At 36.3% G+C, this 24,767-nt stretch overlaps 9 protein-coding genes and 1 non-coding gene across 15 annotated transcripts; 6 read left to right on the top strand and 4 right to left on the bottom strand.

Annotated features, from left to right (window-relative positions):
• The first annotated feature begins 1 nt into the window (after position 1).
• On the top strand, positions 2–10,484 carry LOC100183184 (mini-chromosome maintenance complex-binding protein). 2 transcript variants are annotated; one of them, XM_026838163.1, is made up of 17 exons: positions 2–13; positions 4,591–4,703; positions 4,923–5,008; positions 5,114–5,254; positions 5,453–5,494; positions 5,792–5,893; positions 6,167–6,260; positions 6,653–6,697; positions 6,752–6,855; positions 7,214–7,295; positions 7,531–7,665; positions 7,878–7,986; positions 8,307–8,427; positions 8,672–8,854; positions 9,087–9,215; positions 9,620–9,769; positions 10,093–10,478. In XM_026838163.1, the coding sequence occupies exons 2-17, from the start codon at positions 4,646–4,648 to the stop codon at positions 10,279–10,281; spliced, it is 1,770 nt and encodes a 589-aa protein (XP_026693964.1). In that variant the 5' UTR covers positions 2–13; positions 4,591–4,645; the 3' UTR covers positions 10,282–10,478. The 2 variants fall into 2 exon arrangements, with proteins under 2 accessions (XP_026693964.1, XP_002130953.1); XM_002130917.5 differs by lacking the exon at positions 2–13 and having other exon boundaries at positions 4,532–4,703; positions 10,093–10,484.
• On the bottom strand, positions 301–1,984 carry LOC100176855 (methylmalonic aciduria type A protein, mitochondrial). Its single transcript, XM_002131081.5, has one exon. It carries the CDS (start codon positions 1,962–1,964, stop codon positions 759–761), a length of 1,206 nt encoding a protein of 401 aa, XP_002131117.1. The 5' UTR covers positions 1,965–1,984; the 3' UTR covers positions 301–758.
• Positions 2,558–3,628, top strand: LOC113474976 (uncharacterized protein NKAPD1-like). Its single transcript, XM_026838169.1, has 2 exons — positions 2,558–2,965; positions 3,216–3,628. Exons 1-2 carry the CDS (start codon positions 2,714–2,716, stop codon positions 3,375–3,377), a joined length of 414 nt encoding a protein of 137 aa, XP_026693970.1. The 5' UTR covers positions 2,558–2,713; the 3' UTR covers positions 3,378–3,628.
• On the bottom strand, positions 3,863–4,476 carry LOC100179178 (protein FMC1 homolog). Its single transcript, XM_026838170.1, has 2 exons — positions 4,345–4,476; positions 3,863–4,117 (listed from the first exon to the last, which is right to left on the bottom strand). Exons 1-2 carry the CDS (start codon positions 4,465–4,467, stop codon positions 3,920–3,922), a joined length of 321 nt encoding a protein of 106 aa, XP_026693971.1. The 5' UTR covers positions 4,468–4,476; the 3' UTR covers positions 3,863–3,919.
• On the top strand, positions 6,964–7,023 carry mir4098 (microRNA 4098). Its single transcript, NR_034493.1, has one exon. It is a non-coding gene; the product is annotated as a microRNA 4098 (primary transcript).
• Positions 10,485–11,628: 1,144 nt separating the features above from the next.
• LOC113474977 (glycine-rich cell wall structural protein-like) lies at positions 11,629–12,342 on the top strand. The gene is made up of 2 exons (XM_026838171.1): positions 11,629–11,912; positions 12,094–12,342. Exons 1-2 carry the CDS (start codon positions 11,706–11,708, stop codon positions 12,109–12,111), a joined length of 225 nt encoding a protein of 74 aa, XP_026693972.1. The 5' UTR covers positions 11,629–11,705; the 3' UTR covers positions 12,112–12,342.
• A 420-nt stretch (positions 12,343–12,762) lies between these two features.
• LOC100178454 (universal stress protein YxiE) lies at positions 12,763–18,424 on the bottom strand. Of its 4 annotated transcripts, none has more exons than XR_003396698.1 (5): positions 15,332–15,464; positions 15,049–15,138; positions 14,530–14,642; positions 13,184–13,741; positions 12,763–13,136 (listed from the first exon to the last, which is right to left on the bottom strand). XR_003396698.1 is itself a non-coding variant. In XM_002130720.4 (5 exons), exons 2-5 carry the CDS (start codon positions 15,384–15,386, stop codon positions 13,544–13,546), a joined length of 456 nt encoding a protein of 151 aa, XP_002130756.1. In that variant the 5' UTR covers positions 15,387–15,440; positions 18,365–18,424; the 3' UTR covers positions 12,763–13,543. The 4 variants fall into 4 exon arrangements, 3 of the variants coding, with proteins under 3 accessions (XP_002130756.1, XP_026693969.1, XP_026693968.1); XM_002130720.4 differs by adding an exon at positions 18,365–18,424 and having other exon boundaries at positions 12,763–13,741; positions 15,332–15,440; XM_026838168.1 differs by having other exon boundaries at positions 12,763–13,741; positions 14,530–14,639; positions 15,332–15,466.
• On the top strand, positions 15,758–17,662 carry LOC100180822 (universal stress protein Sll1388). Its single transcript, XM_002130877.3, has 4 exons — positions 15,758–16,093; positions 16,295–16,384; positions 16,588–16,691; positions 16,815–17,662. Exons 1-4 carry the CDS (start codon positions 16,039–16,041, stop codon positions 17,004–17,006), a joined length of 441 nt encoding a protein of 146 aa, XP_002130913.1. The 5' UTR covers positions 15,758–16,038; the 3' UTR covers positions 17,007–17,662.
• Positions 18,425–18,435: 11 nt separating the features above from the next.
• LOC113474010 (universal stress protein in QAH/OAS sulfhydrylase 3'region-like) lies at positions 18,436–21,097 on the top strand. 2 transcript variants are annotated; one of them, XM_009860304.3, is made up of 4 exons: positions 18,436–18,598; positions 19,331–19,420; positions 19,715–19,824; positions 20,258–21,097. In XM_009860304.3, the coding sequence occupies exons 1-4, from the start codon at positions 18,544–18,546 to the stop codon at positions 20,453–20,455; spliced, it is 453 nt and encodes a 150-aa protein (XP_009858606.1). In that variant the 5' UTR covers positions 18,436–18,543; the 3' UTR covers positions 20,456–21,097. The 2 variants fall into 2 exon arrangements, with proteins under 2 accessions (XP_009858606.1, XP_002130652.1); XM_002130616.5 differs by having other exon boundaries at positions 18,442–18,598; positions 19,712–19,824.
• Positions 21,098–22,010: 913 nt separating this feature from the next.
• LOC100175361 (ADP-ribosylation factor-like protein 4A) lies at positions 22,011–24,584 on the bottom strand. The gene is made up of 5 exons (XM_002130569.4): positions 24,438–24,584; positions 23,888–23,991; positions 23,145–23,517; positions 22,680–22,858; positions 22,011–22,421 (listed from the first exon to the last, which is right to left on the bottom strand). The coding sequence occupies exons 1-5, from the start codon at positions 24,496–24,498 to the stop codon at positions 22,233–22,235; spliced, it is 906 nt and encodes a 301-aa protein (XP_002130605.1). The 5' UTR covers positions 24,499–24,584; the 3' UTR covers positions 22,011–22,232.
• Between the last annotated feature and the right edge of the window lie 183 nt (positions 24,585–24,767).

The following is a 24,767-nucleotide window of genomic DNA, read 5'->3' as shown; positions in this document are numbered from 1 at the left end:
ATACATGGGGTGGGTCGGTAAACATGGTATTAAAGCAATGTTTGACGACTATTATTAGGAATAACAAAAGATATTTCTTTAACTTGTCTGGAGTCTTGGCTCAGTGGTTAGCATGCCTGTTTGTAGCCACACGCTGCTACCATCGTGGGTGTATGAGTTCTTGGGCAACTAACAACAATTGCTCCAACCCAGTGGCCACTGATGTGTTCTTTAGATTATCAGCCATATACAGAAAAACAATCACTCACAAAGTTACATACGTTGAAACTTATATCTATATATTAGCTTAAACACTTACCCCTGCAAGATAAAGTTAAGAATAAAATAAAATAAGCTTTCCAATAGTTATGATATTCTAACAATCTTACTGTATTACTTTTGCAACTTTAATAAACAAACCCCAAATCCCATTTACCAGTTAAAACTTGGGATTGTAAATATTTTGATTGAAATATTTGTAGCAAGTAAGTTTAAGTAAATTTTTGTTTCTCATCGACAACTTACACGGGATAATAAATATTTTTCTAATATGTTTAAAAAGATAAAAACAACTCAATTATTGCACACAATGAGGTTTATGGCAACGGGCACCTATTTTTAGGAATACGAAGGGTGTTATTTAGGCGATATCCCATGTTACCTTTAGTTGGTGCATTATTAAGGACATGCTACTATGTGTGCCCAGATTCACATCGGTATCATGGTGGGTTCCATGCATCTCTGCATACCCAGGTTAGACGCCTATTTATGACATCACACTAATCTTTATTAAAAGTTAAATCGACCAAAATATCGGAAGCCAGCCCAGGTGGGATTTCCCCCTTTTCGATACCGTCCATTATATCGGGAAGGTTCGTTTGTACGAGCGGGTTATTTTTAAACCTTTCTTCGAGTGAGTTACGCAAGTGACTCCACATCCACGCGCGAGTTTGATCTCGTCTTTGCTGAAGGAAAATTCCGGAAGAGTTTAGAACTTCAAATAATGACATCATCGTTTTCCATGACTCGGCTATTCCTGTGTTTGTGAGCGCTGATATTCTGGTGACTCGTGGTCGCCACACTTTATGTTTCCTTGGTATAAACTTAAGCGCGCTCGTGTATTCTGTTTGTATCTTTCTTGCAGGTATTATGAGGTCACCATCTGACTTATTCACCATTATGATGTCACAATTTTCGATTATTCCTCGTTTCAAACCCTGCAACTCGTCGCCACCCGCTGGTGGGATTATCAGAGTAAATATATCGGTCATGTCGCCGACGGCAACCTCACTTTGCCCGACACCGACAGTTTCCACGATTATGACATCATAACCAGCCCCCTCGCAAAGCTGGATCGCTTCCATTGTGTTCCTCGCTACTCCACCAAGTTCACCACTAGAGGGTGAAGGACGCACGTAAGCGTTCGGCTCCACGGACAACATAGACATCCTAGTTTTATCCCCAAGTAGCGAACCCCCTGTCCGTTTCGACGAAGGGTCAACGGCAAGCACGGCAACTTTCAGCCCGACGTCGCGCGTGAGGTACATCCCAAACTTCTCTATAAACATCGACTTCCCAGCACCCGGGGGGCCAGTTATACCAATCCTTAGTGAGCTTGAAACACAACTTGGAACCAAACGTTTTAATTTCTCATTACTTCCATCGGTCTTTACCTTCTGCAGCACCAACTGCAGCAAAACTTGGCTCATTTTCTTCTTAACTTCATGGTTTGATTCGACGAGGGTGATCGCTTCCGCAAGCGAAGATCTTTGCTTCGAACAAATTCCGTTGAAAAGTTTTTCAATGGTTCTATTTTCGTAGGAACCAGTTTCAAAACTATTTTTCAAATACTCCGAAAATTGTTCGGTTTTAAAACTCGAAGAATTATTCCTTTGTTGCAAGGTACAACCATTGTTAAGTAACAATGAATAACAATACCTAGTATGAATAACAGACAAATATCTAAATGACGTCACTTTTAACATTCTAAACTGCCTAACCTGGTAAACGTTAATATTTGAGATTAAAACTTTTAAAGCAATCACATTCACATGTTCCTGGTGATGTAACGATTTTGTTTGTTTATTATAGTAACAACCGTAAACCACGTAACAACCGTAAACCACGTAACAGGACAAATAACCCAGATATTAATGAGATTATTATTATTACAGCTCCCATTTATAAACTTACACCCACTCTAACCCTTAGCACATATTAGAGACATAATTACGTTAATGTATTTTCCATATATACTGTATTGGTAATTATGCCTGAAAAACTAATCTAAGATAAAATAAACAAACAAGAAATCGAAACTTTGGTGGGGAATCCCCGATTAACGACGTAACGGTTGCCGGGCGATCATAGAAATCATACTTAGATGCTAAAAATATTAGTTTTTAATTTTATTTGTCAAAAAGTCGCGACCAAAATGTATTAAAAAATTCCGACAGGAACACCGATCAAAAATTGGAATTTCGATCAAATTACGTGTTTGATTTCTATAGTGTTATAACTAATTTATATTTCTAAAACGGGGAATTTCCCGCTTCTTTGTTTATTTTTTTAATAAATTTAATTAACTCGCCAGGAGGCCACAGTCAATAAAAGCAAAGTTGCTAGTAAAGAACCCTCCTACGTTAAGTGCTAACCACCAACCTCTAACACTTTCCACCAGCCTAATCTGTAACAAACCGGAGGATTCTTCATTATTTAGTGCCGAAAATATTTAATGTTTTTACACACAGGGATGGACGGTTCGTCGAATCCACCAAAAAAAAGTCGAATAAATAAAGTAGCATTTATTAACGTGGTTCAGCATGTGGAGGTTCACAACAGGATGCAGGAGGAGCAGGAGATGTGGTTGAAGAGGAACAAGGATCAACATCCGAGGAAAAGAAGCAGATCACCGGGGGAGCCAAAGAAGAAAAAAAGGAAGAAGTCAAAAGAAAGAAAAAGGTCGAAAAAAGATGAAAGCAAAACGGTATGTTATGTTTGTATGTGTCTAACATGGGCAGGTATTGAAATCTATTATGATCCCCCCTGTGAATAATGTAGGTACACCCAGACATAGTAACTGACTAACTGCATAAAGTACATCATAGTTAAACACTGTACATTGCGATTATAATCATGTTTTGCAGTTTCTTATGTAAAATATAGATTTAGATATTTTTTGTAGATGTTTAATGACCATGGTTTAGTAATCTTATATTGTTTATGATGTCATACAGCCCCCCCAACCTACGGAGCGCTGGGGTCACTCAGGGTTCAACGAACTTTACCCCGAAGACTTAATATCGGGAAGATTTATCCGATCGTCGGATGAAAGTGAGGAGGAAGGGAAGAAGAAAAAGAAACGTTCGAAAAAATCTAAAAAGAAATCAAAAAGATGACGAATAAAAACCAAAAAGACTCCCAGTTAATAAGAGTCAATCCTGCGGTGGCAGGGGACCTTAGGCAACACAATTTGTCCTGGGGTGACATTGTTAAGACACGGTTACACATAATGTACTCACTGTATGGAACAAAGAAATATGACCGTGTTTGTCGGACTCGAATTGCATTTTCATTTTATTGTTTTGTAACAATGGAATTTATACTACGCTCGTCTTTTAAATTGTTTTTAATACAATTAATCTGCCAAAACAACCCCCCCCAAAAGGTTTTTTTGGGTTTTTTTTTTTTTAATTTGGTTTTTAATATTGTTAGCACACCTGCATAACACAGAGGTTACCGGTTCAAGGCTCGACGTTGCCACCCTTGTGGGTGTCTGTACTTTGGGCAAGACAATTAACAGTATTCTCTCCGACCCAATAGTCACTAATGGGTTGTCTAAAATTACGAATGTCCCACCACGCAAGGATAAATAACAAAGGTTATTTATTCAAATATTTTTATTCGTCTTATCAGTTAAATAAACAATATTCCCAAAGGATCATTCTTTAGTACCTTCTTTATACAAGTTGGGCAACTTTAACCCAACCCTCTTAGCAGCCCCTTCAGTACTTCCCTCCCCACTATGATATCTATCGCACAATTCCTTGTATTCTCGTGTACTTCGTAATAAACAATAATAACTTGATGCGTCGTGGTTCAGTGCATCAGCCTCGCGACAATGTTTTCCATCTGTTATCTGCAGGTAATCAATTTTAGTTTTCTTATCAAATACGATAGCGAAGATCAAATTAATTAAAATATCAAAGGGAAAAGGCAGAAAAACTACAGTTGTTGAAACATGCAGAAGTCACAAAATAAATTTTAGGCAAATGTTAAGTAATTTTTATAATGAATATATAAAGTTTAAAAATACAAAACCAAATATTATTACAAAACAAAGTAACTTATTACATGACGTCATACCTGATTTGATTTATATTTATTCAAAAGAAACGTCGTTGCTTCATTTTTGCTTCCAGTTGTTTTCAATTCTTTTAATATTCCACGTAAAGTCGACAAACGATTTAATTTTCCAACAGAAGCCATCACAGAACTTCAAACTCAATGCGATCATTAGGATTTCTATGACTAAATACCTTGCCGCAAAGTGGCGCAGTTTTTCCCGCTAAATCCAACACTTCGCGCCAAATCTAGTAAACAAACTCGTAGTTATTTATTTATCAAAGAAAATACGATATTTCGCGAAAGTTAAATATCATATAGAATGCCCAGTATAGAAGATTGGTTGAGCAATCCACTCAATATTGTGGCCGAAGCTTTCGGTGAGTGGTTGGTATGGTTACGCACGTGACTCGTATTTTTATGAATGAACTTTTATGACGTTACTATTTGGCTTGCTTCATAATTAAATTAAAACTTGTACATTATTTGTAAAATTACCCACATTTTATAAATTAACCAAAACAACATAAATTTTATGCAAAATCATAACTTTTTTGGTACAAAAATTATTTTAACTCAAAATATTTCATTATTTTTAGAAAATCGCCAAAACTCCAAGGAATGGAAACAAAAAGTCGAGGAATTTTTCAAAAACAAAATTTCTGATGAAAAGCTTTGTTCGTTGGTAATTTAGTTTGTACTCACTCTTGTAACATAAATTAAGCATTTTCAATAATTTATTAAGCATATATATTTGTTTTTTTATTTCAATTATTTCATTTTTTTATAGATCCCGTCATTAAACTCCACTCCCCTTCACTTGGTGCCCTCTACCTCCCTCGTGAGGTTTCGCTGCATGATCCAGGATTCCTTCGAACCCGAATATTTCCTAGAAACTTACGAAGTTGTCAACAAGACGACAGGAGAAAAGGTTCGTGCTATGCGGCCGATGTTGCACGGCTCGTTATGGGGCCAGGGGTTCAGTGACCCCGATACCCAGAGAGAAATCAACCCTGGTTACTCAGTTTTTAAAAGTAAAGAATTTCATATAAGTTTTGTTAGTTTTTGTTGAGTTTGTAATATATATACATTAACGCACATCTATCTTTATCATTATGTTTTAACGCAGGTTGTTGGAACGAGTTGTTACAAAGACGTCATCGATTCTCCTGTGAGTTGACCATTGTTTGTATATGTGATGTCATAATTAGACGAAAATAACCATGGTACTTTTGTTGTTGTTAACACCACAGACACCATTGTTACATTCAATTCCACATGCTGTATTGCGCAATCACTTTTACTCAAGTACAAAGTTTTAAATAAATATTCATTCCTCTTAACCAGGATTTCCTTCACTGATTTGGTTTAATGTAAGTTTTTCACCAAACTTATATTCTATGTAATCGATTGAAAAGCAAACTTTAAAAACAGGTTTCCTAAAATAATGTAAATTGTTTATTCACAGGATGGTTATGATGTCATAACGGAATCCCGTCAAAACGAAACAGGGTGTCGACAAGTTTTATTTTGTGTCTCGATACCCGGGGAAACGGAATGGGTTAAACAGGTTTATTTGATTTCTATGTAAAATATATTTATTATTTCTCTGTTTCAATAAAAAGAAATATGATTTTAGCAACCACGCTTTTATTCCTCACTTTTCCACAAGTAATTTTATCTCTACTGTGTTTCAACGACTTTCATGTTGCTGCTAATTTCTTTCTCTTCATTGTTTTGGTTAATTTGATCTTCGCTATCGTATTCACTGAGATAAGTAAATTCATTTAAACCACCAATAACCAACCAGGGTGAACTTTTGAATTCCAACTTTTTGTTCCAGTTCACCTCACCCTCACCCCCGGTGCAAGGAGTCGTAACTTCTAACTTGTCAACCAAGAGAAGTCACGATGACGAACCTATGGAAGCCACAGAAGGTTTACAACCTTTCTTGTTTAATTTATTATCACGATAAGACACTAACGGCAATTGCTCCAACCCAGTGAACACTAATGAGTTGTTCAAATTATGTCTAAATTGTCAGCCATACACAAAAACAACCACCCACTTTACATACGTGGTGACCCCTAAGCGTGCACAGGAAGTATGAAACAGAACCCTCGTGTTAAAACGACTGTTGTTGCCCCGCCATGAAAGGATAAATAAGTTACATACGCGGTGACTCGTAAGCGGCCACGAGGTGTATGAAACAGAAATGAGTTACATATGTGGTAACTTATAAGCAGGCATTAAGTGTTTAATACAGAACACCCGTGTTGTCATTGCGCCGTCACAATCCACCTATTCTAACAAACACCCTCCACTTTAGAAACAGAAGACGACTCGAACAAACGGCGCAAGTTGTCGGAACGAGGTAAAATATCTTTGTTTGTTTAAATTATCAATTCGTAAAGTTTGGTTCTTCCAGAACCTTGTGTGACTTCTCCAAACCTCGAGGTCAGCCATCCATTACCTTGGGAGAAAGGACAAGCAGCCATTGTTAAAGTTTATGATGAAACAATGGACTTTAAGGTATTTTGTTTCAATTGTAGCAATTTTTATTTAAAAGGTAGGATATGATGTACAGTTAGCGCGTCTGGGAAACTCAGACTGGTACACAGCTATTTTGTAACTAATCAAATCGCTCTGTTATGCTTCGGTTAAGCGATATACGTTGTCACCGAAGCGTAACAGAGCGATTTGATTGGTTAACAGGTAGGGCTGCGTAAAAGTCTTTAAGTAAAACTTATTTTAGATATTGGTTTATATGTTGACTAATTGGGCCTTTTCAATCGCCCCTTAATTACATGAACAGCACTTACAGGTTTTGACCCCCCCCACTTTCAGGCAACTTGTATACTTACTCACCACTTTTTAACCCCCTTACAAGGTAAACGAAGTTTATGAATTCATCGGAATACTTTCGGTGGATCCATCATTGTCAGCCATCCATGATACAAACAGTGACCAAGGTAAGAACTTGAATGTTGTTTATCTGCTCAGTGCGTTCTTACTGAATTTAAATCAAATTATTCCCAATTTGAAAAAGTTGCAGAAAAGTTCCAATACAGCTCTACTTTTTTAAAGTTTGATATTATCCTTTCTAACTCCCCAACACAACTTTAAAGATTTTTTTACCTCTTATTTTTAAAACTGTTTTAAAACTGTCCAAACCAGATTAACAAATTTTTTTCTTCTAATTTTCAGTTAACGGGGATTGTGGCCACATGGAGGAGCTAAAGAGCCGATCACCACCAGCGTCATTGGTTCCGAGGATTCATGTTATTTCTATGGAAAAGTTGTCACATAATAATCCATTGTTGCCAAACAATGTTTCATCGGGTGGGTTTGGGTGGCGGGCAACGGCACTCGTTATAAGACGCGTGTTCTGTTTCATTCGTGCCTGCTTTTGAGTTACGACAATTTAGACAACCCATTAGTAACCACTGGGTTAGAACAATTTTCGTTAATTGTCTTGTCCAAGAACACATACATATTAATGGTAGCACCTCAAACATTGTCGTTTGTACATTACAACCCCAACCCCCCTACAGTTCCAGACCCCCCATCAACAACCAACGATGAAATTCTTGATTTTCTACGGAAAGTAACTTTTGGTGATGAACTCGCTGCTCAAAGTATTTTGTTTCATCTTTTATCGAGGTTAGTGGTTTGTTGTGTAATTGAGGGGTGGGGTTTACTGGGTGTGCTATGTTTATATGGGTATGAGTGAGGTCCTACAGTGAGGATGACATGGGACCTGGGATTTAGGACAGAGTTGGCTCACACCTTATTAGATCTATTTTCATATGTTTTTAAATTTTTTGGTAAATTCTTTACTCAAAATTTGGTAAACTTTGCAAAGTTAAAGCCAAACATTGAACGAGAGATTCATTAAAATAATTCTCATTGCCGAATCTTGAACAAAATAGCTAGAGATGTATTTTATTTCAAAGTATGTTTAATAATAAGTTATCCAACAGAGTATACACGCGCAGTGGGACCATGGCAGTCGGAAAACTTACCCTTAATATTTCTGGCATTCCACCAAACTCTCCGTATCCGAAACTTTTTGCTGATGTCATCAAACAACTTGTGACGAAGGTAAGTCAGCAAAATACCGGAAATATAAAAATCGTCAGAACTAGAGGATACCAGCAATTGCGTAACCAAGTGGTCACTAATGGGTTGGCTAAATTAACAGCTATACAAAAATACAATCACCCACAAAGTTACATATGTCGTAACTCATAAGCGGGCACGAGGTGTATGATACAGAACACCCATGTTTTAATGATTATTGTTGTCCCGCTATGCGAGGATAAATAACTTACACCCACCCCCACAGTGTTGTTACCTACCGATGACACTCGACAACATGAACAAGTTACGTTTCGTTCCAAACAAGAATTACACGAAGAACAAACTGGAGCCCGGTGTTCTACAATTGTCCGATGGAAGTTACTTGCTACTTGATGAAACGAGTTTAAAACCTGGGAGTTTGGATTCAAACGGTGTCAAAAATATTCGGGTAAATTGAAATAATGTAACCGTATATATTGAGATGAGCGCTTATAAGTGAAACCCTCATAAAAATATATATTTTTGACATGAATTCCAATGTTCTTATGCATACGTTTACACAAGAGTTTATTTTTTATCGTGTATCTGGATGCACGAGATTTTTCCATTTTTTCTCATGTTTATAATACATGAAAATACCAATAATCTGCCCACCGTATTTTAATCACTTCACCATGCAGGCGATATCCACTTTGGTCACCACCCAGAAGGTTGATTACGATTTCCAGTTTTACCAAACACCATTTTACCACGATGTGAATTGTGTCGTTTTATCCGAAGCCAAATCCATGCTTCCTTGTGATCTACATGTGAGTGTCGTAATATTAAGTTTACATTTTACTCCAGTTGCCTTAATATCATTTTGTGTGATTTGTTGTGCATGGCGGGGCAACGACAGTCGTTATAACAAGGGTGTTCTGTTTCATACACCTCGTGTCCACTTACGAGTTACCACGAATGTAACTTATTTATCCTCGCATGGCGGGGCAACGACAGTCGTTATAACACGGGTGTTCTGTTTCATACACCTTGTACCCGCTTACAAGTTACCACGTATGTAACTTTGAGGGTGATTGATTTTCTGTATGTCCGATAATTTAGACAACCCATTAGGACACATACGAACACAATGGTAGCATTAATAACAACACCCATTATTACACCACATATTAAACAATCCAGTTGTGTATTATTATTATGACATCATAAACAGATCAAGCTTACACCGGGATTCCCCGTACCCGAGAACCTCGTCGAATATTTCTCCTCTTTGCTGCCCCCGGTGGAAGTTTTGAACAAGTTCCGTATTTATTTAACGAGAGGAAGAATGGTCGACTATGACATGGAATCTCACGTAATGCAGGTCTGTGATGTCATAATAGGAATCTGTTTATATAATTTATCTTATTGTAAATAATGTTAAGGAAAAGTTTTTAATGTCTTATGATGTTCCTCAGTGTTTGACCTGGAACGAAATATATTTGTTGTAGAGCAAATACACAATTTATAACAAAATCAATGTTTTGGAAACCTTTAAGAAATATCAAACTTTAAAAACAAACAAGTTTTATTTAAACAACTTGTTTTCACAAAATCGAACACAAATTAAAATAAAATCTTTTCAAAAACAAAAAAAATGTTTTAAATATTTTTAATAATAACTTATTTTTAAATTTTATATTTCAGGAAATTGAAAATGATTTTGTTTCATGGAGGCGAGACGACCGCGATAACGTGAGCGCTGACGATCTCCATCGCCTCCTAGTGTTAGCGAGGGTTCAGTGCGCAAGTATGGGGAGGAGTAAATGTTCGTCGGGGGATTGGGGGGTCGTGAAAAAGTTTGATGAAAAAAGAAAAGAAAGAATGAAAATATGATTTCTATGTTATCTTGAAAGATTAAAACAATATTAAATTGAGGACCAACAGGCAGAAAATGATTTATATGCTACCACTGCTATTATAAAACTGTTTAGTTTATCTTTGAAAACCGACATTTCGACGTCGTTAAATTTAGTGAATCATGGACATCTTATAATGTTTGTTGTTGTTAATAAATTTTCTTTGTGTGTTAACAATGGAACTTTGTTTGTCATAAAAGTCACAGGTTAATTGATTATAAAAAGTATAGTGTGGATTAGTACCATAGTAGGGTGGGGTAAGATGGTCCATGTTTTCTCTTATTCCATTTCACCCCACAGTACTATTTTTATAGTTTTATTCGCAGTAGAGATAATAGGTTGGGGGAAGTTGGGACATGTTTTAGCGTATAAAGGTAACAATGTTCATTAGGTTCGATAATTAAAAATGTAACCAAGGATTATCCAATTTCAAGGCCCACAACAACCAATACATTGTTAAAACAATTTTGGCGAATAAACCCATTTATATTCCTACTTCCCTGGCTTTCAAATGATGATTGAAGGTACCATTGTGTTTATAATACAATGTACCAACCATATTTAATTAATCACCTTATCATGCATTGTTACCGTGAAACTATTACTAAGTTATGATAATGAATTTGTTTTAACAAGAATTAAATCATAATATAACAATATCTTAATTAATTACAACTTGATAATTATTATTATAAATCCCCACGTGTATAATAGTGTTATACATCATCCATTACAATATGAAACTATTACAAACTATAATATCAATGTAAACCTAATACAATAAACATGTTTCAAGTACATTATAATAAATAACCTGCTATATAACAGTGCTATACATCATTAATACACTTTCCCCTTTATCCTTAGTTTCCATTGTTTAACAACAATACAATAATAACTAACGCTTCCCCCACTATCACCACAATATACATTGTTGATCATCTATTCAATTGTTCATTCCCTCGAACACAACGTTGATCAACAACTATTAATTGTTGGCGTTTGTTTCTAACTTGAAACAAACTTCCTATTAGTGTTAAACATGTTTGTATTGTGTTATATACATGATGGATTGCAAACTAAGGTATAAATATCACAACCTAAACCATGGAAGTAACAACAGGGGATCAAGCAAGCAAGTGAAGCAGTGAAGATTTGTCAAGAAGAACAATCGAAGAAATATCTGCGCTGAACAACACTGGGAGTGGATATTTCTTTGTTTGTTTTTTAAGCGGTGTTTACACTACAACGTAGCTCGCTGTGGTGTAAAAAGAACAAACAAAGAAATATCTGTGCTTAACAATGCTGGGTCCTGGGTGTAGATATTTTTTTACACTGAAGATGATGCTTAAATTTTTTTTACCAGATTTTTCAGCTGATTAATTGCTTAAACACTTCATTATGCGTTGTATTGCGATCCTTCTGCTGGTGGCGCTGTTTGTTATGTACGTGGAAGCTACAGTACAAGCCAAAAACAACAACAACCATTGGGGGCATGGGAATGAGAGAGGTCATGGCGATGGACATGGGGGTCATGGCCATTGGGGTGGCAAAGGTTACTGGGGTCACGGAGGTCATGGAAAATGGGGTCATGGAGGTCATGGACATGTAAGTAATATTTTATAAAACTGAATGTAAAAAATAATAATTAAAATTTTTATCATAATTAAATTTATTTTTTTTAAATAATAATTACAATTTTTTTATAAGTTTTGCCGTCAAATGTCAATTTTTAGCTATTTTTTCCTAATTGAAAACATTTTTTTCATTTATTGAAATATTCTAACAGAACAACTGGCATCATTGAATTGAGAAGATGGAAAATGTGTGAGATTTTAAAAAAGCACAATTTTAAACATCAGAATAATTGTTATTTTACAATATCGTAATATTTGTTAAAAAATATTTTTCAATGTGAATATTTAAAATACCGCAACAATCTTCCTACCTTAGCTGGGACTTGAACCTGCAATCTCCTAGATTTGAATCTGTTGATGGAATATTATTTAAATATACAGAATAAAATATGAAGTAATAATTTGTTTGTTTTAATAGTTGTAATTTCACAAGCTAGGTAGTCAAGTAACAATTACAAAAATATAGTGAGTTCGGTGTTTTTATTATACTACTCGGTAGTAAACGAAGTATATTTACCAAATAGTATCCTCACAACTCAAAAAGAGCTTTGTGAATTGTTAAAAACACGATTAGGAAACATGTTAAAACTAATGGACAATATGTAATTGTAACTGTTATGAATTCCGTAAAATTGCTAAATTCCGTAAAACTGCCCCTTATCTAGTGCTTATGTAGTTGAACGATTCTCATAACCAAATAACATCAGGCTTAAATGCTATGAAATACGTAATCGAAAAAATAAAGTCCTTTAAATGGTTTACCATAAGATATATTGAATATAATATCTCAACTTAACTTGCTTTAATTTAAACTTCAGCAATCATATGTGAACTTTTATTCCATGCGACAGAATAACATTGCACTATAAATATATACAAAGCTTCATTACTACTGCAGTGAGATTTGAACCGGCACCCCATGAACCTAATAATTACAACATGGCTACTTACAACATTGTTTTAACAACGGACATCCTGGCATAATATTGACAACAAATTTACCGAAGTCAATGTTTTATTATTTTTGCAAATATAGAGTCAGCCAGAAGGTGGGCTCTTATAATCATGCCTGGTGGCAACAATATATACATCATACACTTAATTACAGGCGTCACTTTTTAATTTTGCACAAAATCTGAGATGACATTAAAGCAAGAAACATAGGAAACTTTATTGATTAATTTGTCACAGATTAATAGGCCTGAACTAAAACATCTATTTAAAACATAATATTATTTTAACAACCGATTTTCTGACATTACAATTAAAGTAAAGTTACAATGTCTGGCAACATCAGTAGCACAATACTAATATATACAATATACATGCTATAATTGGTTTAAGACCTGTTTTGAAAACAAGCTTAATATGCCAACCAAGCAACAGTGTATATAGCAGGGTGGGGAAAGATGGAACACCTCTAGCACATAATATCAAAGCATCTTAAATCGTGATTTAAACAATTAACGATGGTCTATAGGAGTTGTGAGGATTCGGTTTTATAATTCTTTTAATGTTCTTTGTTTACTAGTAAATAAGATGAGAAAATGGAATGAAAAGGTGTCCCATCTTCCCCCACCGTACTATATATTATACACATGTTCACTGATGGCAAACCATGACAGTTGCTTTGGAATGATGCATCACATAATCGCTCACGGAGCCCAGGATCGTACGTCTGAAAGCCCCCATACCACGTGAACCTGTGACTATCGCATCACAATTCTCTTTGGTTGATATTTGTACAATAGCCTCACCCACAGGACATTCGCAATACTTGAACAACATTTGCGCTTTGGCCTGTGATAATGAAATCGTTATTATATGAATTTACTAAATACACAAAGCAATAAAAATAATTAGTTAAACTCAATGTAGTAAAAATAACCCAGGATCCCTGGTTCTTCAACCTTGGCCTGGATTCGAACCCAGGATCACTGGTTCTCCAACCCTGGCCTGGATTCAAACCAAGGATCCCTGGTTCTCCAACCCTGGCCTGGATTCAAATCCAGGATCTCTGGTTGTCCATCCCTGGCCTGGATTCAAACCCAGGACCCCTGGTTCTCCAACCCTGGCCTGGATTCAAACCCAGGACCCCTGGTTCTCCAACCCTGGCCTGGATTCAAACCCAGGACCCCTGGTTCTCCAATCCTGTCCTGTATTCAAACCCAGGATCCCTGGTTCTCCAACCCTGGCCTGGATTCAAATCCAGGATCTCTGGTTCTCCATCCCTGGCCTGGATTCAAACCCAGGACCCCTGGTTCTCCAACCCTGGCCTGGATTCAAACCCAGGACCCCTGGTTCTCCAATCCTGTCCTGTATTCAAACCCAGGACCCCTGGTTCTCCAACCCTGGCCTGGATTCAAACCCAGGATCCCTGGTTCTCCAACCCTGGCCTGGATTCGAACCCAGGATTGCTGGTTCTCCAACCCTGGCCTGGATTCGAACCCAGGATTGCTGGTTCTCCAACCCTGGCCTGGATTTGAACCCAGGATTGCTGGTTCTCCAACCCTGGCCTAGATTCGAACCCAGGATCCCTAGTTCTCCAACCCTGGCCTGGATACGAACCCAGGACCCCTCATACTTACATTATGTCCCTCCAGTTTTGTCTCGTATTTCTTTTTTAATTCATTCAGTTTCTTGGTTGTTTCTTGCCGCAGTTTCTCAATATCCTCAGTGTAACTCACCAATACTTCATCTTCTGTCAAGAAATAAAATTATCCAACCCAGTGATCACTGTTATTGGTAAACCAGAGCCTTTACTACTATTGTATTAGTTTATTATAATGTGTTTATTATACATAAGCCTATTATAGTCTGGTGCCATGGCTGTGATAATAGCACTTCGTTATAGGCCAGAGGAAACAGGTTCAAGACTCATCGCTGCTACCATTTACCTTTATGGACGTATGTATCCTTGGGAAAGACACTTAACGACAATTACTCCAACCCAGTGGCCACTAATGAGTTGTCTAAATTATCAGCCATACAAAATATACCACAATAATAGAAAAACATAAATTATTGGAGACTAAATAGTTTTTAAACATTTAACTTCACAATCGATGTGATAATCAATAATATATAAACATAAAACATGTGTTTACCAAGAAATATATAGGTTGGAATAAGAGGTTGTTCAGCTACATGGCAAAGCAAAATCTCATTTTCCGGCTTGTGGATGTGCTTAAAGTACCCTGGAACAACAAATTAATCTTGATTATCACAATACATTAAGTTGAATAATTAAATGCAACTTGTTTATCCTCACATGGCAGCCAACGACAGTCGTTATAACACGGGTGTTCTGTTTTGACGTCATGCCCGCTTACAAGTTACCACGTATGTAACTTTATGGGTGATTGTTTAGGTTGCATATTTATTACTTACATTCAAATGCCCTGCTTGCGTTTTCACTGGCGTCCACAGAAATTAAGACCTTCATTTTAAACTTCAAGTAAACCTCGATCGTTTCTAACTTGTCTGGTCAGCTTAGGTTCTGTGCGATCGATGTTAAATATGTGAGAACGCGCGAAAAAAGAACCGCCGACAAACACGTTTATGACATCACGTAGGCATATCACGTGTCATAATAAAACGAGTGTTCTAGACGAACACGTGATTGTTCAAAACAATTGTCAACAATAGACTGCGGACGTGCGGTTTTACTCGTGGTCGCTTGTGTTGTTGATTTGTAAAAACAAATTATATTGGCACAAATAAAACACATTACAAAGTATCTTGATTTCAAAGCTGCTACAACAATGTGGCCGACAATATGAAATTGAAAAATAAATTTCGTTTTGGTTTTGCAGCAAAATTCGCGTAAAAACTTCTAAAACACAAAATGCAATTATAGTTAGCAATAGTATGGGCTATATAGCCGCCATTGTTTGTTAACAGGCATTCCTTCATTTCTTATCGAGCAATAAAACCACAGCGAACCTAGACGAACTTTGCTTGCAAAACAACCGGTGCCTACGTGACTGGCTGGCTCAGCGTTTTTCTCACGTTTCCTATTCGTTGCGCTTTCCCATTTAACGGTCCACACATATAAGTACAGTAATACAAGACGTAGGGAACAATTCTGAGCAAACATGAAGGTCTTTATAGCAGTTGATAACAGTGAACTAGCGGAAAAAGCTTTTGACTGTAAGTTTTACCGTAAATCTAGCAATAAATTTATGAAATATTTGGTAATTTTTTTTTTTTAATGACTGTAGTTTTGCTGCTAATTCCCTTCTCTTCTACGTTTTAATAAGTTTTATCTTCGCTATCGTATTTTAAATGATAAATAAAAATGATTAATAAACATATATATTTCATATAAAACTTTGTTCCCATTTATTCCAGGGTATTATCGTGAATTGCACAAAGATGGAAATGACGTTTTGGTTGCTCATTCTGCTGAATATCCGCACATCGGGAGCTATGCGTTCTTGGGTATGCTGTAATGCTAACAATGGTATAAACTATTAACCAATATTGTATATGGGTGAGGTCCTACAGCGTGGCATGCCATGGGACCTGCCGTTAAGGCCAGAGTTGGCCGATTACCCCAACACCCAGTAATTTAGGAGTTTGCCCTTTACCCCACCATACCCCCCTATTACCCCACTTTACTCAATTCACCCATATACCCACAGGGGGCCAACTGCCAGTCGAAGAAATTCATGCAGCTAGCGCTGAAGCTACCAGGAAATACGAAGCTTTGAAAGAAAAATATCTCAAGAAAATAGAAGACCAACAGGTGATTACAATTGTGTTAAATACAAAACATGTTAGTTTACAAGAACCCGCTAAAAAGTTATGATATATTTTTATTTTAAAAATATAATTTTTTAAAATGATTTAAAAATTTGTTTTTCTACAGTCTGCGAAAATCTTTTTCGAAGTTCATGAAAAGCCAGCAGAGGGCCTCGTTAAGATGGCCGAGAAGTCTCATTGTGACTTCATAGTTATCGGGTCGAGGGGTCTTGGGGCAGTCCGTCGTACGATACTAGGTTCCATCAGTGATTATGTGATGCATCATGCTAAGGTGCCAGTTATGGTGTTTCATAAATAAACAATACCCCGTCGTTGGTAACTTTGGGTCATGAATATATCTCACTAAAAAAGCCACACATTCGTAAAGTTTTCATTCTTTATTACTGGATACGTACGTTAAATTTTGCATGTTTCCAAAAATAAACAAGAATAACATTTTCTGAATAGGTAGAACTTAATTAAAAATGATATTCATTTAATAACAACCAGATGTTCGAAAGTTTCAAATGTTTTTTTATTAAAAAAGTTGTTTTGTATCAGTTTGATTAGGAAAAAAATAATAATTTGATTGGTGCAGTTGCCATAAACCTTTTCGTTTTTGTGAAACTTGTTTCTCGTTTCAGTTGTTAAACTTTGATGTTGTGGGAAAACAACTTTTGTTTTTCAACAAAATTTTCTAAATTTCACTTTGTTTTTGTTGTATCTATTGCAAATTTTAAATTCCCTGTTTGTGTTTTATTCGTTGTAGTAGTATGTAGCTGATTGATTATAACATAGAAATATCTTCTTAACATTTTCGTTAATTCCAACCTATATTTACCCCTTGTTAATTGCATAATCTGATAAAAAAAGCCAAGTGTCTAAAATTTCACAACCGTTGATACGAACTTATTGGTGCTATGTACATTCATGCGTGAGTGTGTGTGAAGGATGCAATAAACTTGGATTTGTTAATTTTTGTCGAGTAAAAATTTAGGGTACCTAGAAACTAAAGCTATCGCAAATCTTAATTTTATATGGGTGAGGTTCTACAGTGAGGCATGCCATGGAACCTGGGATTTAAGCCAGAGTTGACCCATCACCCCAATCGCCCGATGAAGAACAATTCTTTGTTAGTTATCAAAAACATACAAATAGTTATATTTATCTGATAATGTCTACGTCACATGATTTCACAAAAAACATTTTCTATTACTAAAGATGTTTAAAGTTGTGTTTTCGCAAAACTCTCTGCTCTAAACACAACATTTTATAGTATTTATATACCAACAAAACTATTTATGGGGTAAATATATATATTTTATTGTACAATTGGCTGGACTTGATTTTTGTCCTGTTTTCAAAACACCTGATCCGTACTTTATTTTTTACACAAGAATCGATTAACTTTATGAGCACCAGATCAGGGTCAGATTCACGGAATTTATTACAGTTAAAACTAATAATTAACTTTTTAAAAAACAGCAAAATTTATTTAAATCATTGATGTTCTTTTTTCTAAATATTTAATACTAGTTAAAGTAGTTATATTTACTATCAATTAAAAACTAAGCCGATTTTATATTTGTAATAACTGTGAGTGTATTACAGTAACACGTGGGTAATTTAAGGTGTTTAAACCCAATGGAATGCATTAAATTATGTCACACCACTAACCTCATAACATGTTGATTTCAATCGGTACATGACGTCATACTATACCAGACTACGTGACCTGGAACACAAACCGCAAATTTATTTTTTCCCTTCCGACCGCGACAGACGCGATAAAAGAGAGCTACTAGAATTCGTTGCAAACATATTTATTTCGTCAGCCAGCATATTCATACGTAACAATGAAGGTCTTTATTGCAGTAGACAACAGCACGATTGCAGAAAAAGCTTTCGAATGTAAGTATTGTGACGTGTGTGTGTTCGAATTGTCAATTGACCTATGTTGGGTCGTATTCTAGTATTTATTGTGTCGATTGTCTCTAATTCATGATGTCATTATCTAATCATTATTACTAATTAGTAATAATAAATGTAGTACATTGAACCCCGGAACGCGTAAACGTCGCTTAAAAGAACAAACAAAGAAATATCTACGCTAACCTGCGCTGAACAACGCTGGGTGTAGATATTACTTTGTTTGTTCTTTTTACACCGAGGCGTGCTACGCTTTAGTGTAAACGCCACTGTTATGACACGAATGCATGGTCATCACAAAATCGTTATGCCACGTATGCACAGTCAGCACAAAATCGAACTTAACGACATTACGACATTAACGGGCCACCACCCAAGTTAAACATTAACCGCAACACGCGTACCATTGCACACTCTGCAAAGAGGCATGTGCACGCGCGATTTTGTTCACAAATTTTGGTTATGCAAGTCACTATTTTGCCCATGCACGCTAATTAATTAAAATATGAACCAAATCTGTATTAAAATTTCGTGGCTTCAGTCGGTTAATAAGCACGCGAAAATTAACGTCTTGCCCCCGCGAGACATAGTTGTGCATGCATGACGCTTACCTATAGTTACAAACACCTAATGCGTCCTACCCTGCTGTAATACATACACACATGGTATTATACATAATAGGCTAAATGTTTATTTAACACTCCATACACGCAGGGTATTTCACCAACATACACAAAGAAGGGAATGAAGTGATCATCGGGCACGCAGCGGAACCCCCACATTTACCAACCTATGTTTTCTTGGGTAAGTTTCAACTTATCAGTGCTTCGCAATATTTTTACTGCAACCTTAATATTAATTATAAACCAATAGTTAAATTTTGCCAACCAGACAGAAGGTGTGTCGAACAGAACAACTGTGTTATAACAACTGTCATGTTCCACCATGCGAGGATAAATAAGTTACATATGTGGTAACTTGTAAGCGGGCACGAGGTGTATGAAACAGAACACCTGTGTTATAACGACTGTCATTGCCCCACCATGCGAGGATAAATAAGTTACATCCATACAACTTAACCCCAAACCCTTACAGCAGGAGAGGTGGCGTACCCAGTTGAAGAAATGAAAGCTGAAGCTGCGAAAGCCAAAGCAAAGATTCATGAACTTAAAAAAAAGTTTACGAACATGATGGCGAACCATAAAGATGTAAGAACATTTAATGTTTAAATAACAGAGGGTGCAAAATTTGCATTTGGTGTGTGTCCTCGGGCAAGACACCGAATGGTGCCAATTGCTCAAACCCAGAATAAATAATCACCCAGAAAGTTACGTGGTAACGGTAACTTGTAAGCGGGTACGAGGTGTATGAAACAAAACACACTTGGTATAACGACTGTCATTGCCCTGCCACGGGATAAATAAGTTAAACTCTATCAACCTCGCATTCATAAATATCTACCTTTGAATGAATTGTAATAAGCCTGCTCTTGTTAAAAACAATTTTTTAATTAATAATTAAGCTACATAATATAATCAGTTTGATCTTCGCTATTTTATTTAGAGAGATAAATACAAAACTATGCTATGTAAGCCATTTAACAAAATTATGCTATCTAAGTTATTTTAAAACAATTCCCAGGTTTCCTACAAACTTGACTTCCACGTTAACGACCTTTCACCAGGTGAAGCCGTTGTAAAGATGGCCGATAAAGAGAAGTGTGACATCATAATCACAGGGTCACGTGGTCTTGGTGTTGTACGACGTACAATATTAGGGTCAGTGAGCGGATACATTGTACACCATGCTCGTGTTCCTGTGCTGGTGTGCCATAAGTAAATAACCATGTATAATTCATTGTGTATACAATATATAGCAAACTATACAATGTATATTGTAAGGTGCAACTATATTGTAAACCCCATATTAATTAACCTATTATACAATGTATATGCAAGGATTTTACACCAATGTTAAAATATAATAGGTTGGGGTAAGTTTGTGTTTTACCCAACGATGTAAAATGTAAGGACACCGCGTTAATTCATTCCATTGAATTGTAGTTTGGGGTAACATGGTCTACATTTTTATTCATATAAAATTGTTTCTAAAACAGCTCTTCCTGCATTTATTTTCATACCAAAGTTTAAACGTCCTATATCGGTCATATTCGTCTGAGTGAATGAAACTCAACAGCGCAAAATATTCACGCTGTTGAACAACCTGTATCGGACGATGAAACATTGGTATATAAGCCGGATATGCCAGAAGTGTTGTTCTAGAAATAAAAGTGTAATATCATTTATCACATAATGATAATATATTGTACACTTATTAATTACACCATATGACTTGTACACTGAACTTAGTGGTGTTTCCAATCCAAGATTAATTGTGCTTTAGTTACTTATGTTTATGCTTTGTGTGTTACTGGAATATGATTGTACGACATCTGTATTGCAATACACTTTGTACTGATAATGTGTTGTGTTTGAAAACACAAGTTTTTAATGGGGGGGTTCTTTTTGAATGCTTTGATATATGTTTTACAAAAAAAACTCCAAAAAAAAGTTTTATAAAGCATTAACTTCACTAATTGGAATTTTTAAACTATTCCAGAGAAATGATCACTTTTACACATACACCCATGGCAAGGCAAAGATATTTTAATAAATAAACATTTTTAGCAAAAGCTTTAATATTGGCACTTTGAAACATTACAGAATTTGTTCGAATAAATGAAACTTTCTACATGCTTATTGTAAACACTGCTTCAAAAAATAATAAACATCAAGAATCATCGCCAGCAAAAATCGGATTTAAAAAAAATGCAACAACATTTTTATGCTAGAATTAACATTATGACATCATATTCAAGTTGTTGTGTTACAACAATAGTTGTAATAAAAAAACTGCCAACTTTTACAATATAATATATATATGCTACTTTTACCCTGATAAAGTAAATCTCATGTTATATTGATACGGTTATCAAATTACAAGAATATTCGAATTAAGTAGTTGACAGGGAAAGGGAATGAGGGTTTTCACTGCAACCAAATTTAAAGTTAACACAACAATACTTGACCAAATTTACACTTTGGATTAATTGTTATAACGAATTCCATGGCATGGATTCCTATATTAGGTGAATGTAACCTTGGAAATATATTTGAAAAATAAACGATGAAAATTTGGTAATAATATTATGCTAAAACAATTCCTTATACATACAATACCCACAAATGCGTGGCTTAGTTAGAACATTTCAAACCAAATGTGTTTTATCACCTCAGACTTAAACCTAAAAAAAGATTTGAATTTATTTCAAGGAACAAGTATAATCATCCAACCTGTTTGTATCTTCCATGTTTGTAGCTTCATTCTTTGTTTATTGCTTTGAGATTGGAATTAATCTCATGAGGCCAAGGGGGTACCCAGGAATTTTAAATGGGGGCGGAACCAACTAACTCAAAGATTTTTTTTTTTGCGACATGCTTGAAACCAGATGTTTGGTAATAAAGCATAGATGTCCCGTGCTCCATTACCACAAAAAGGGTTTCCTTGCCCCCTTTAACCCCCCTGAATACGTCCCTGTGTTATCAGTATTGCATATTCATGTTTGTTGTTCGTTCAACAGACTTAACATAATAGATATCACAGTTTCACGGAACGATACCCCCTCCCCACCATTAGCACAACATGTAGCATCCAATATTGTGATGTTTCCGCTTGTTTTACGACCGATCTCCTTCAAGTCTTTGCTGTTAAATATCGACGAACATTTTTCAGCATTCTCCAAATCCTGGGAAAGTTTATGAATTGGAACAAAAATCTTGTTATTTAGACTTTTACACTGGAAAGTTCTGCATAGTATTGAATGGCAATAATTTATACTCACGTATCATTTTACATGCAAATTATAAACCGTACTAACCGCTCCAACTTACGCTGTAATAAAGTAAGTCTAAACTAGTAGTAGTAACTTAGTGTACTTAACTACTTTTTTCGATAGGTTGAGTTGGCTTAAAACTAACAACACACATATACACCCATTCAATACCTGTTTATTTGAAATCAATAGGCAAGGAACTTGATTGGTCGATTCAGCGAGCACTTTCATTAACTCAGACTTTGATTCGTTGAAATTATTTTTATCGGAGCCATCGACAACGTAGATCAACAAATCCATGTCAGAGGTAAAGTGCGACCAATACCTTCGTGTTGAAGGACCACCTCCAACTAAGGGTGGAGGAATATTAATGTAATAATCTTAAGGGGTAATGGGCCAACTCTGGTCCAAGTCCCATGGCATGCCTCACTGTAGGACCTCATCCATATAGAATAAAATGTGTATATACAATATTGGGGTAATGGGCCAACTCTGGCTTAAATTCCAGGTCCCATGGCATGCCTTACTGTAGAACCTCACCCATATAGAATAGACAACAATAGTGTGTTTAGAAAATACCAAGAAATCAACTTTACTATAAACCCACACATTACACACAGCAGATTAAACACCTACCTTCCATCACACTTAGCGAACACTCCCCACTTTGTATTTGAACCACATTGAATCCCTGTGTGGGGGAATACCCTTCCTCGGGCCTCTTAGCCAACACATTAAGTAGTGTGGACTTCCCACAACCCTCCAACCCTAACACCACTATCTTCGCCAAACGAGGTTTAATTTCAGCGTCCGTGATTTTAACATCATCAAGCTTGTTTGGCGTCGATTCAAACATGTTCGTTGTCTGTTTCGGGTTTTTTGGTGATGTTATAGACGGTGATGCCACAGGTGGTGATGTCACAGGTGGTGATGTCACAGGTTGTGATGTCACATTCTTTACTACTCCCGAACATGTGATCTCACGCATTGGAAGAATTTGTCGTTCGATCTAGAAATCAACATTATTTATCAACCTTTAAAATTTAAAATGTAGGTCTTACACCACAACACCCAGGGTGGCATGGCAATGGTACAGTGGCTAGCCATTAGTGACCTGCTTCTAACCCATGGCCACAGGTTAGACTTGATGCTGCTACCAATATGAGCAAATGTGTTTTTGGGCAAGACACTTTTAACGGCGATTGCTCCAACCCAGTGGTCACTAATGGGTTGTCCAAACTATCAGCCATAAAAAAAATCAGCCGCTAAGCTACATACGCGGTTGCTCATAGGCGGGTACAAGGTGTATGAAACAGAACACCAGTTACATTCAGTTATCCAGGGTGCCCGCACCCTCCCAATGCTCCCACTCCTCTCACCTCCTCCTCCGAGACAATGGAATCCACATCCCCAATCCCTTCATCAGTTTCCTCAAATATCCTCGACTTTCGACGCTGGAACAAGAAATATCCGACAGCAGCTCCTGTGTTTAGCATCATAAAACATAGATTAGATTTTTTTGCATTTGTCTCTTCGATTACAGTAGCGAAGATTAAATAATAGCTTAAACAAAAATACAGGATGTAGCAAAAAACAATTTACATTTAGTTAAATATTATAGACATGGCCACATCACCTGGAGTGCTTGGACCAGTGGCATATATTCGGGAGGTAAAAGCAGGTGGACCCCATTGGTTTGTGAAAATTAAAGCAAAAAAAACATGCTTTTTTAAACTTAACAAAGAAAAAACATGCACTAAACAATTATCTCTAAAGTAACATACATGGTAACTCGTAAGAGGGCACGAGGTGTATGAAACAGAACACACACCCCGCCATGCGAGGATAAATAAGTTACAAGTTGTAACTTACAACATTCATTTAAAACAGCTTACACAAAATAATTCATGAATTAAGTTAAGAACTTACCAATAGCCACGCCAGCGACTCCTGCAGCTACCACAGTTGGTTTTAACTTTGGCAGCGGCATATTTCCCAACAACAACAACAATATTCCTATCCGTTCAAATAAAACACACCGTCATTCTGGCAGAATCTTTGCCGGTGACATCACATGCCAGTGGTGCCGAATAAATACTGTCACAAATATGACTCCCATAGAAATACAATACAAGTATCTAAAACTCTTTTCTCATTCAATTTTATATTTTCTATATTTTTGCAATAGTTCAAAAAGACTGTTACCAACAAAAATGTTGTTCTAACGTTTTAAGCTAAATTTTTAATTAATGCCTGTCA

Source organism: Ciona intestinalis, unplaced genomic scaffold (genome assembly GCF_000224145.3).
Source record: "Ciona intestinalis unplaced genomic scaffold, KH HT000063.1, whole genome shotgun sequence".
NCBI classification, from domain to species: Eukaryota; Metazoa; Chordata; class Ascidiacea; order Phlebobranchia; family Cionidae; genus Ciona; species Ciona intestinalis.
The sequence above is the reverse complement of the archived record's forward strand: the minus strand, read 5'-3'. Positions and strand labels throughout refer to the sequence as shown.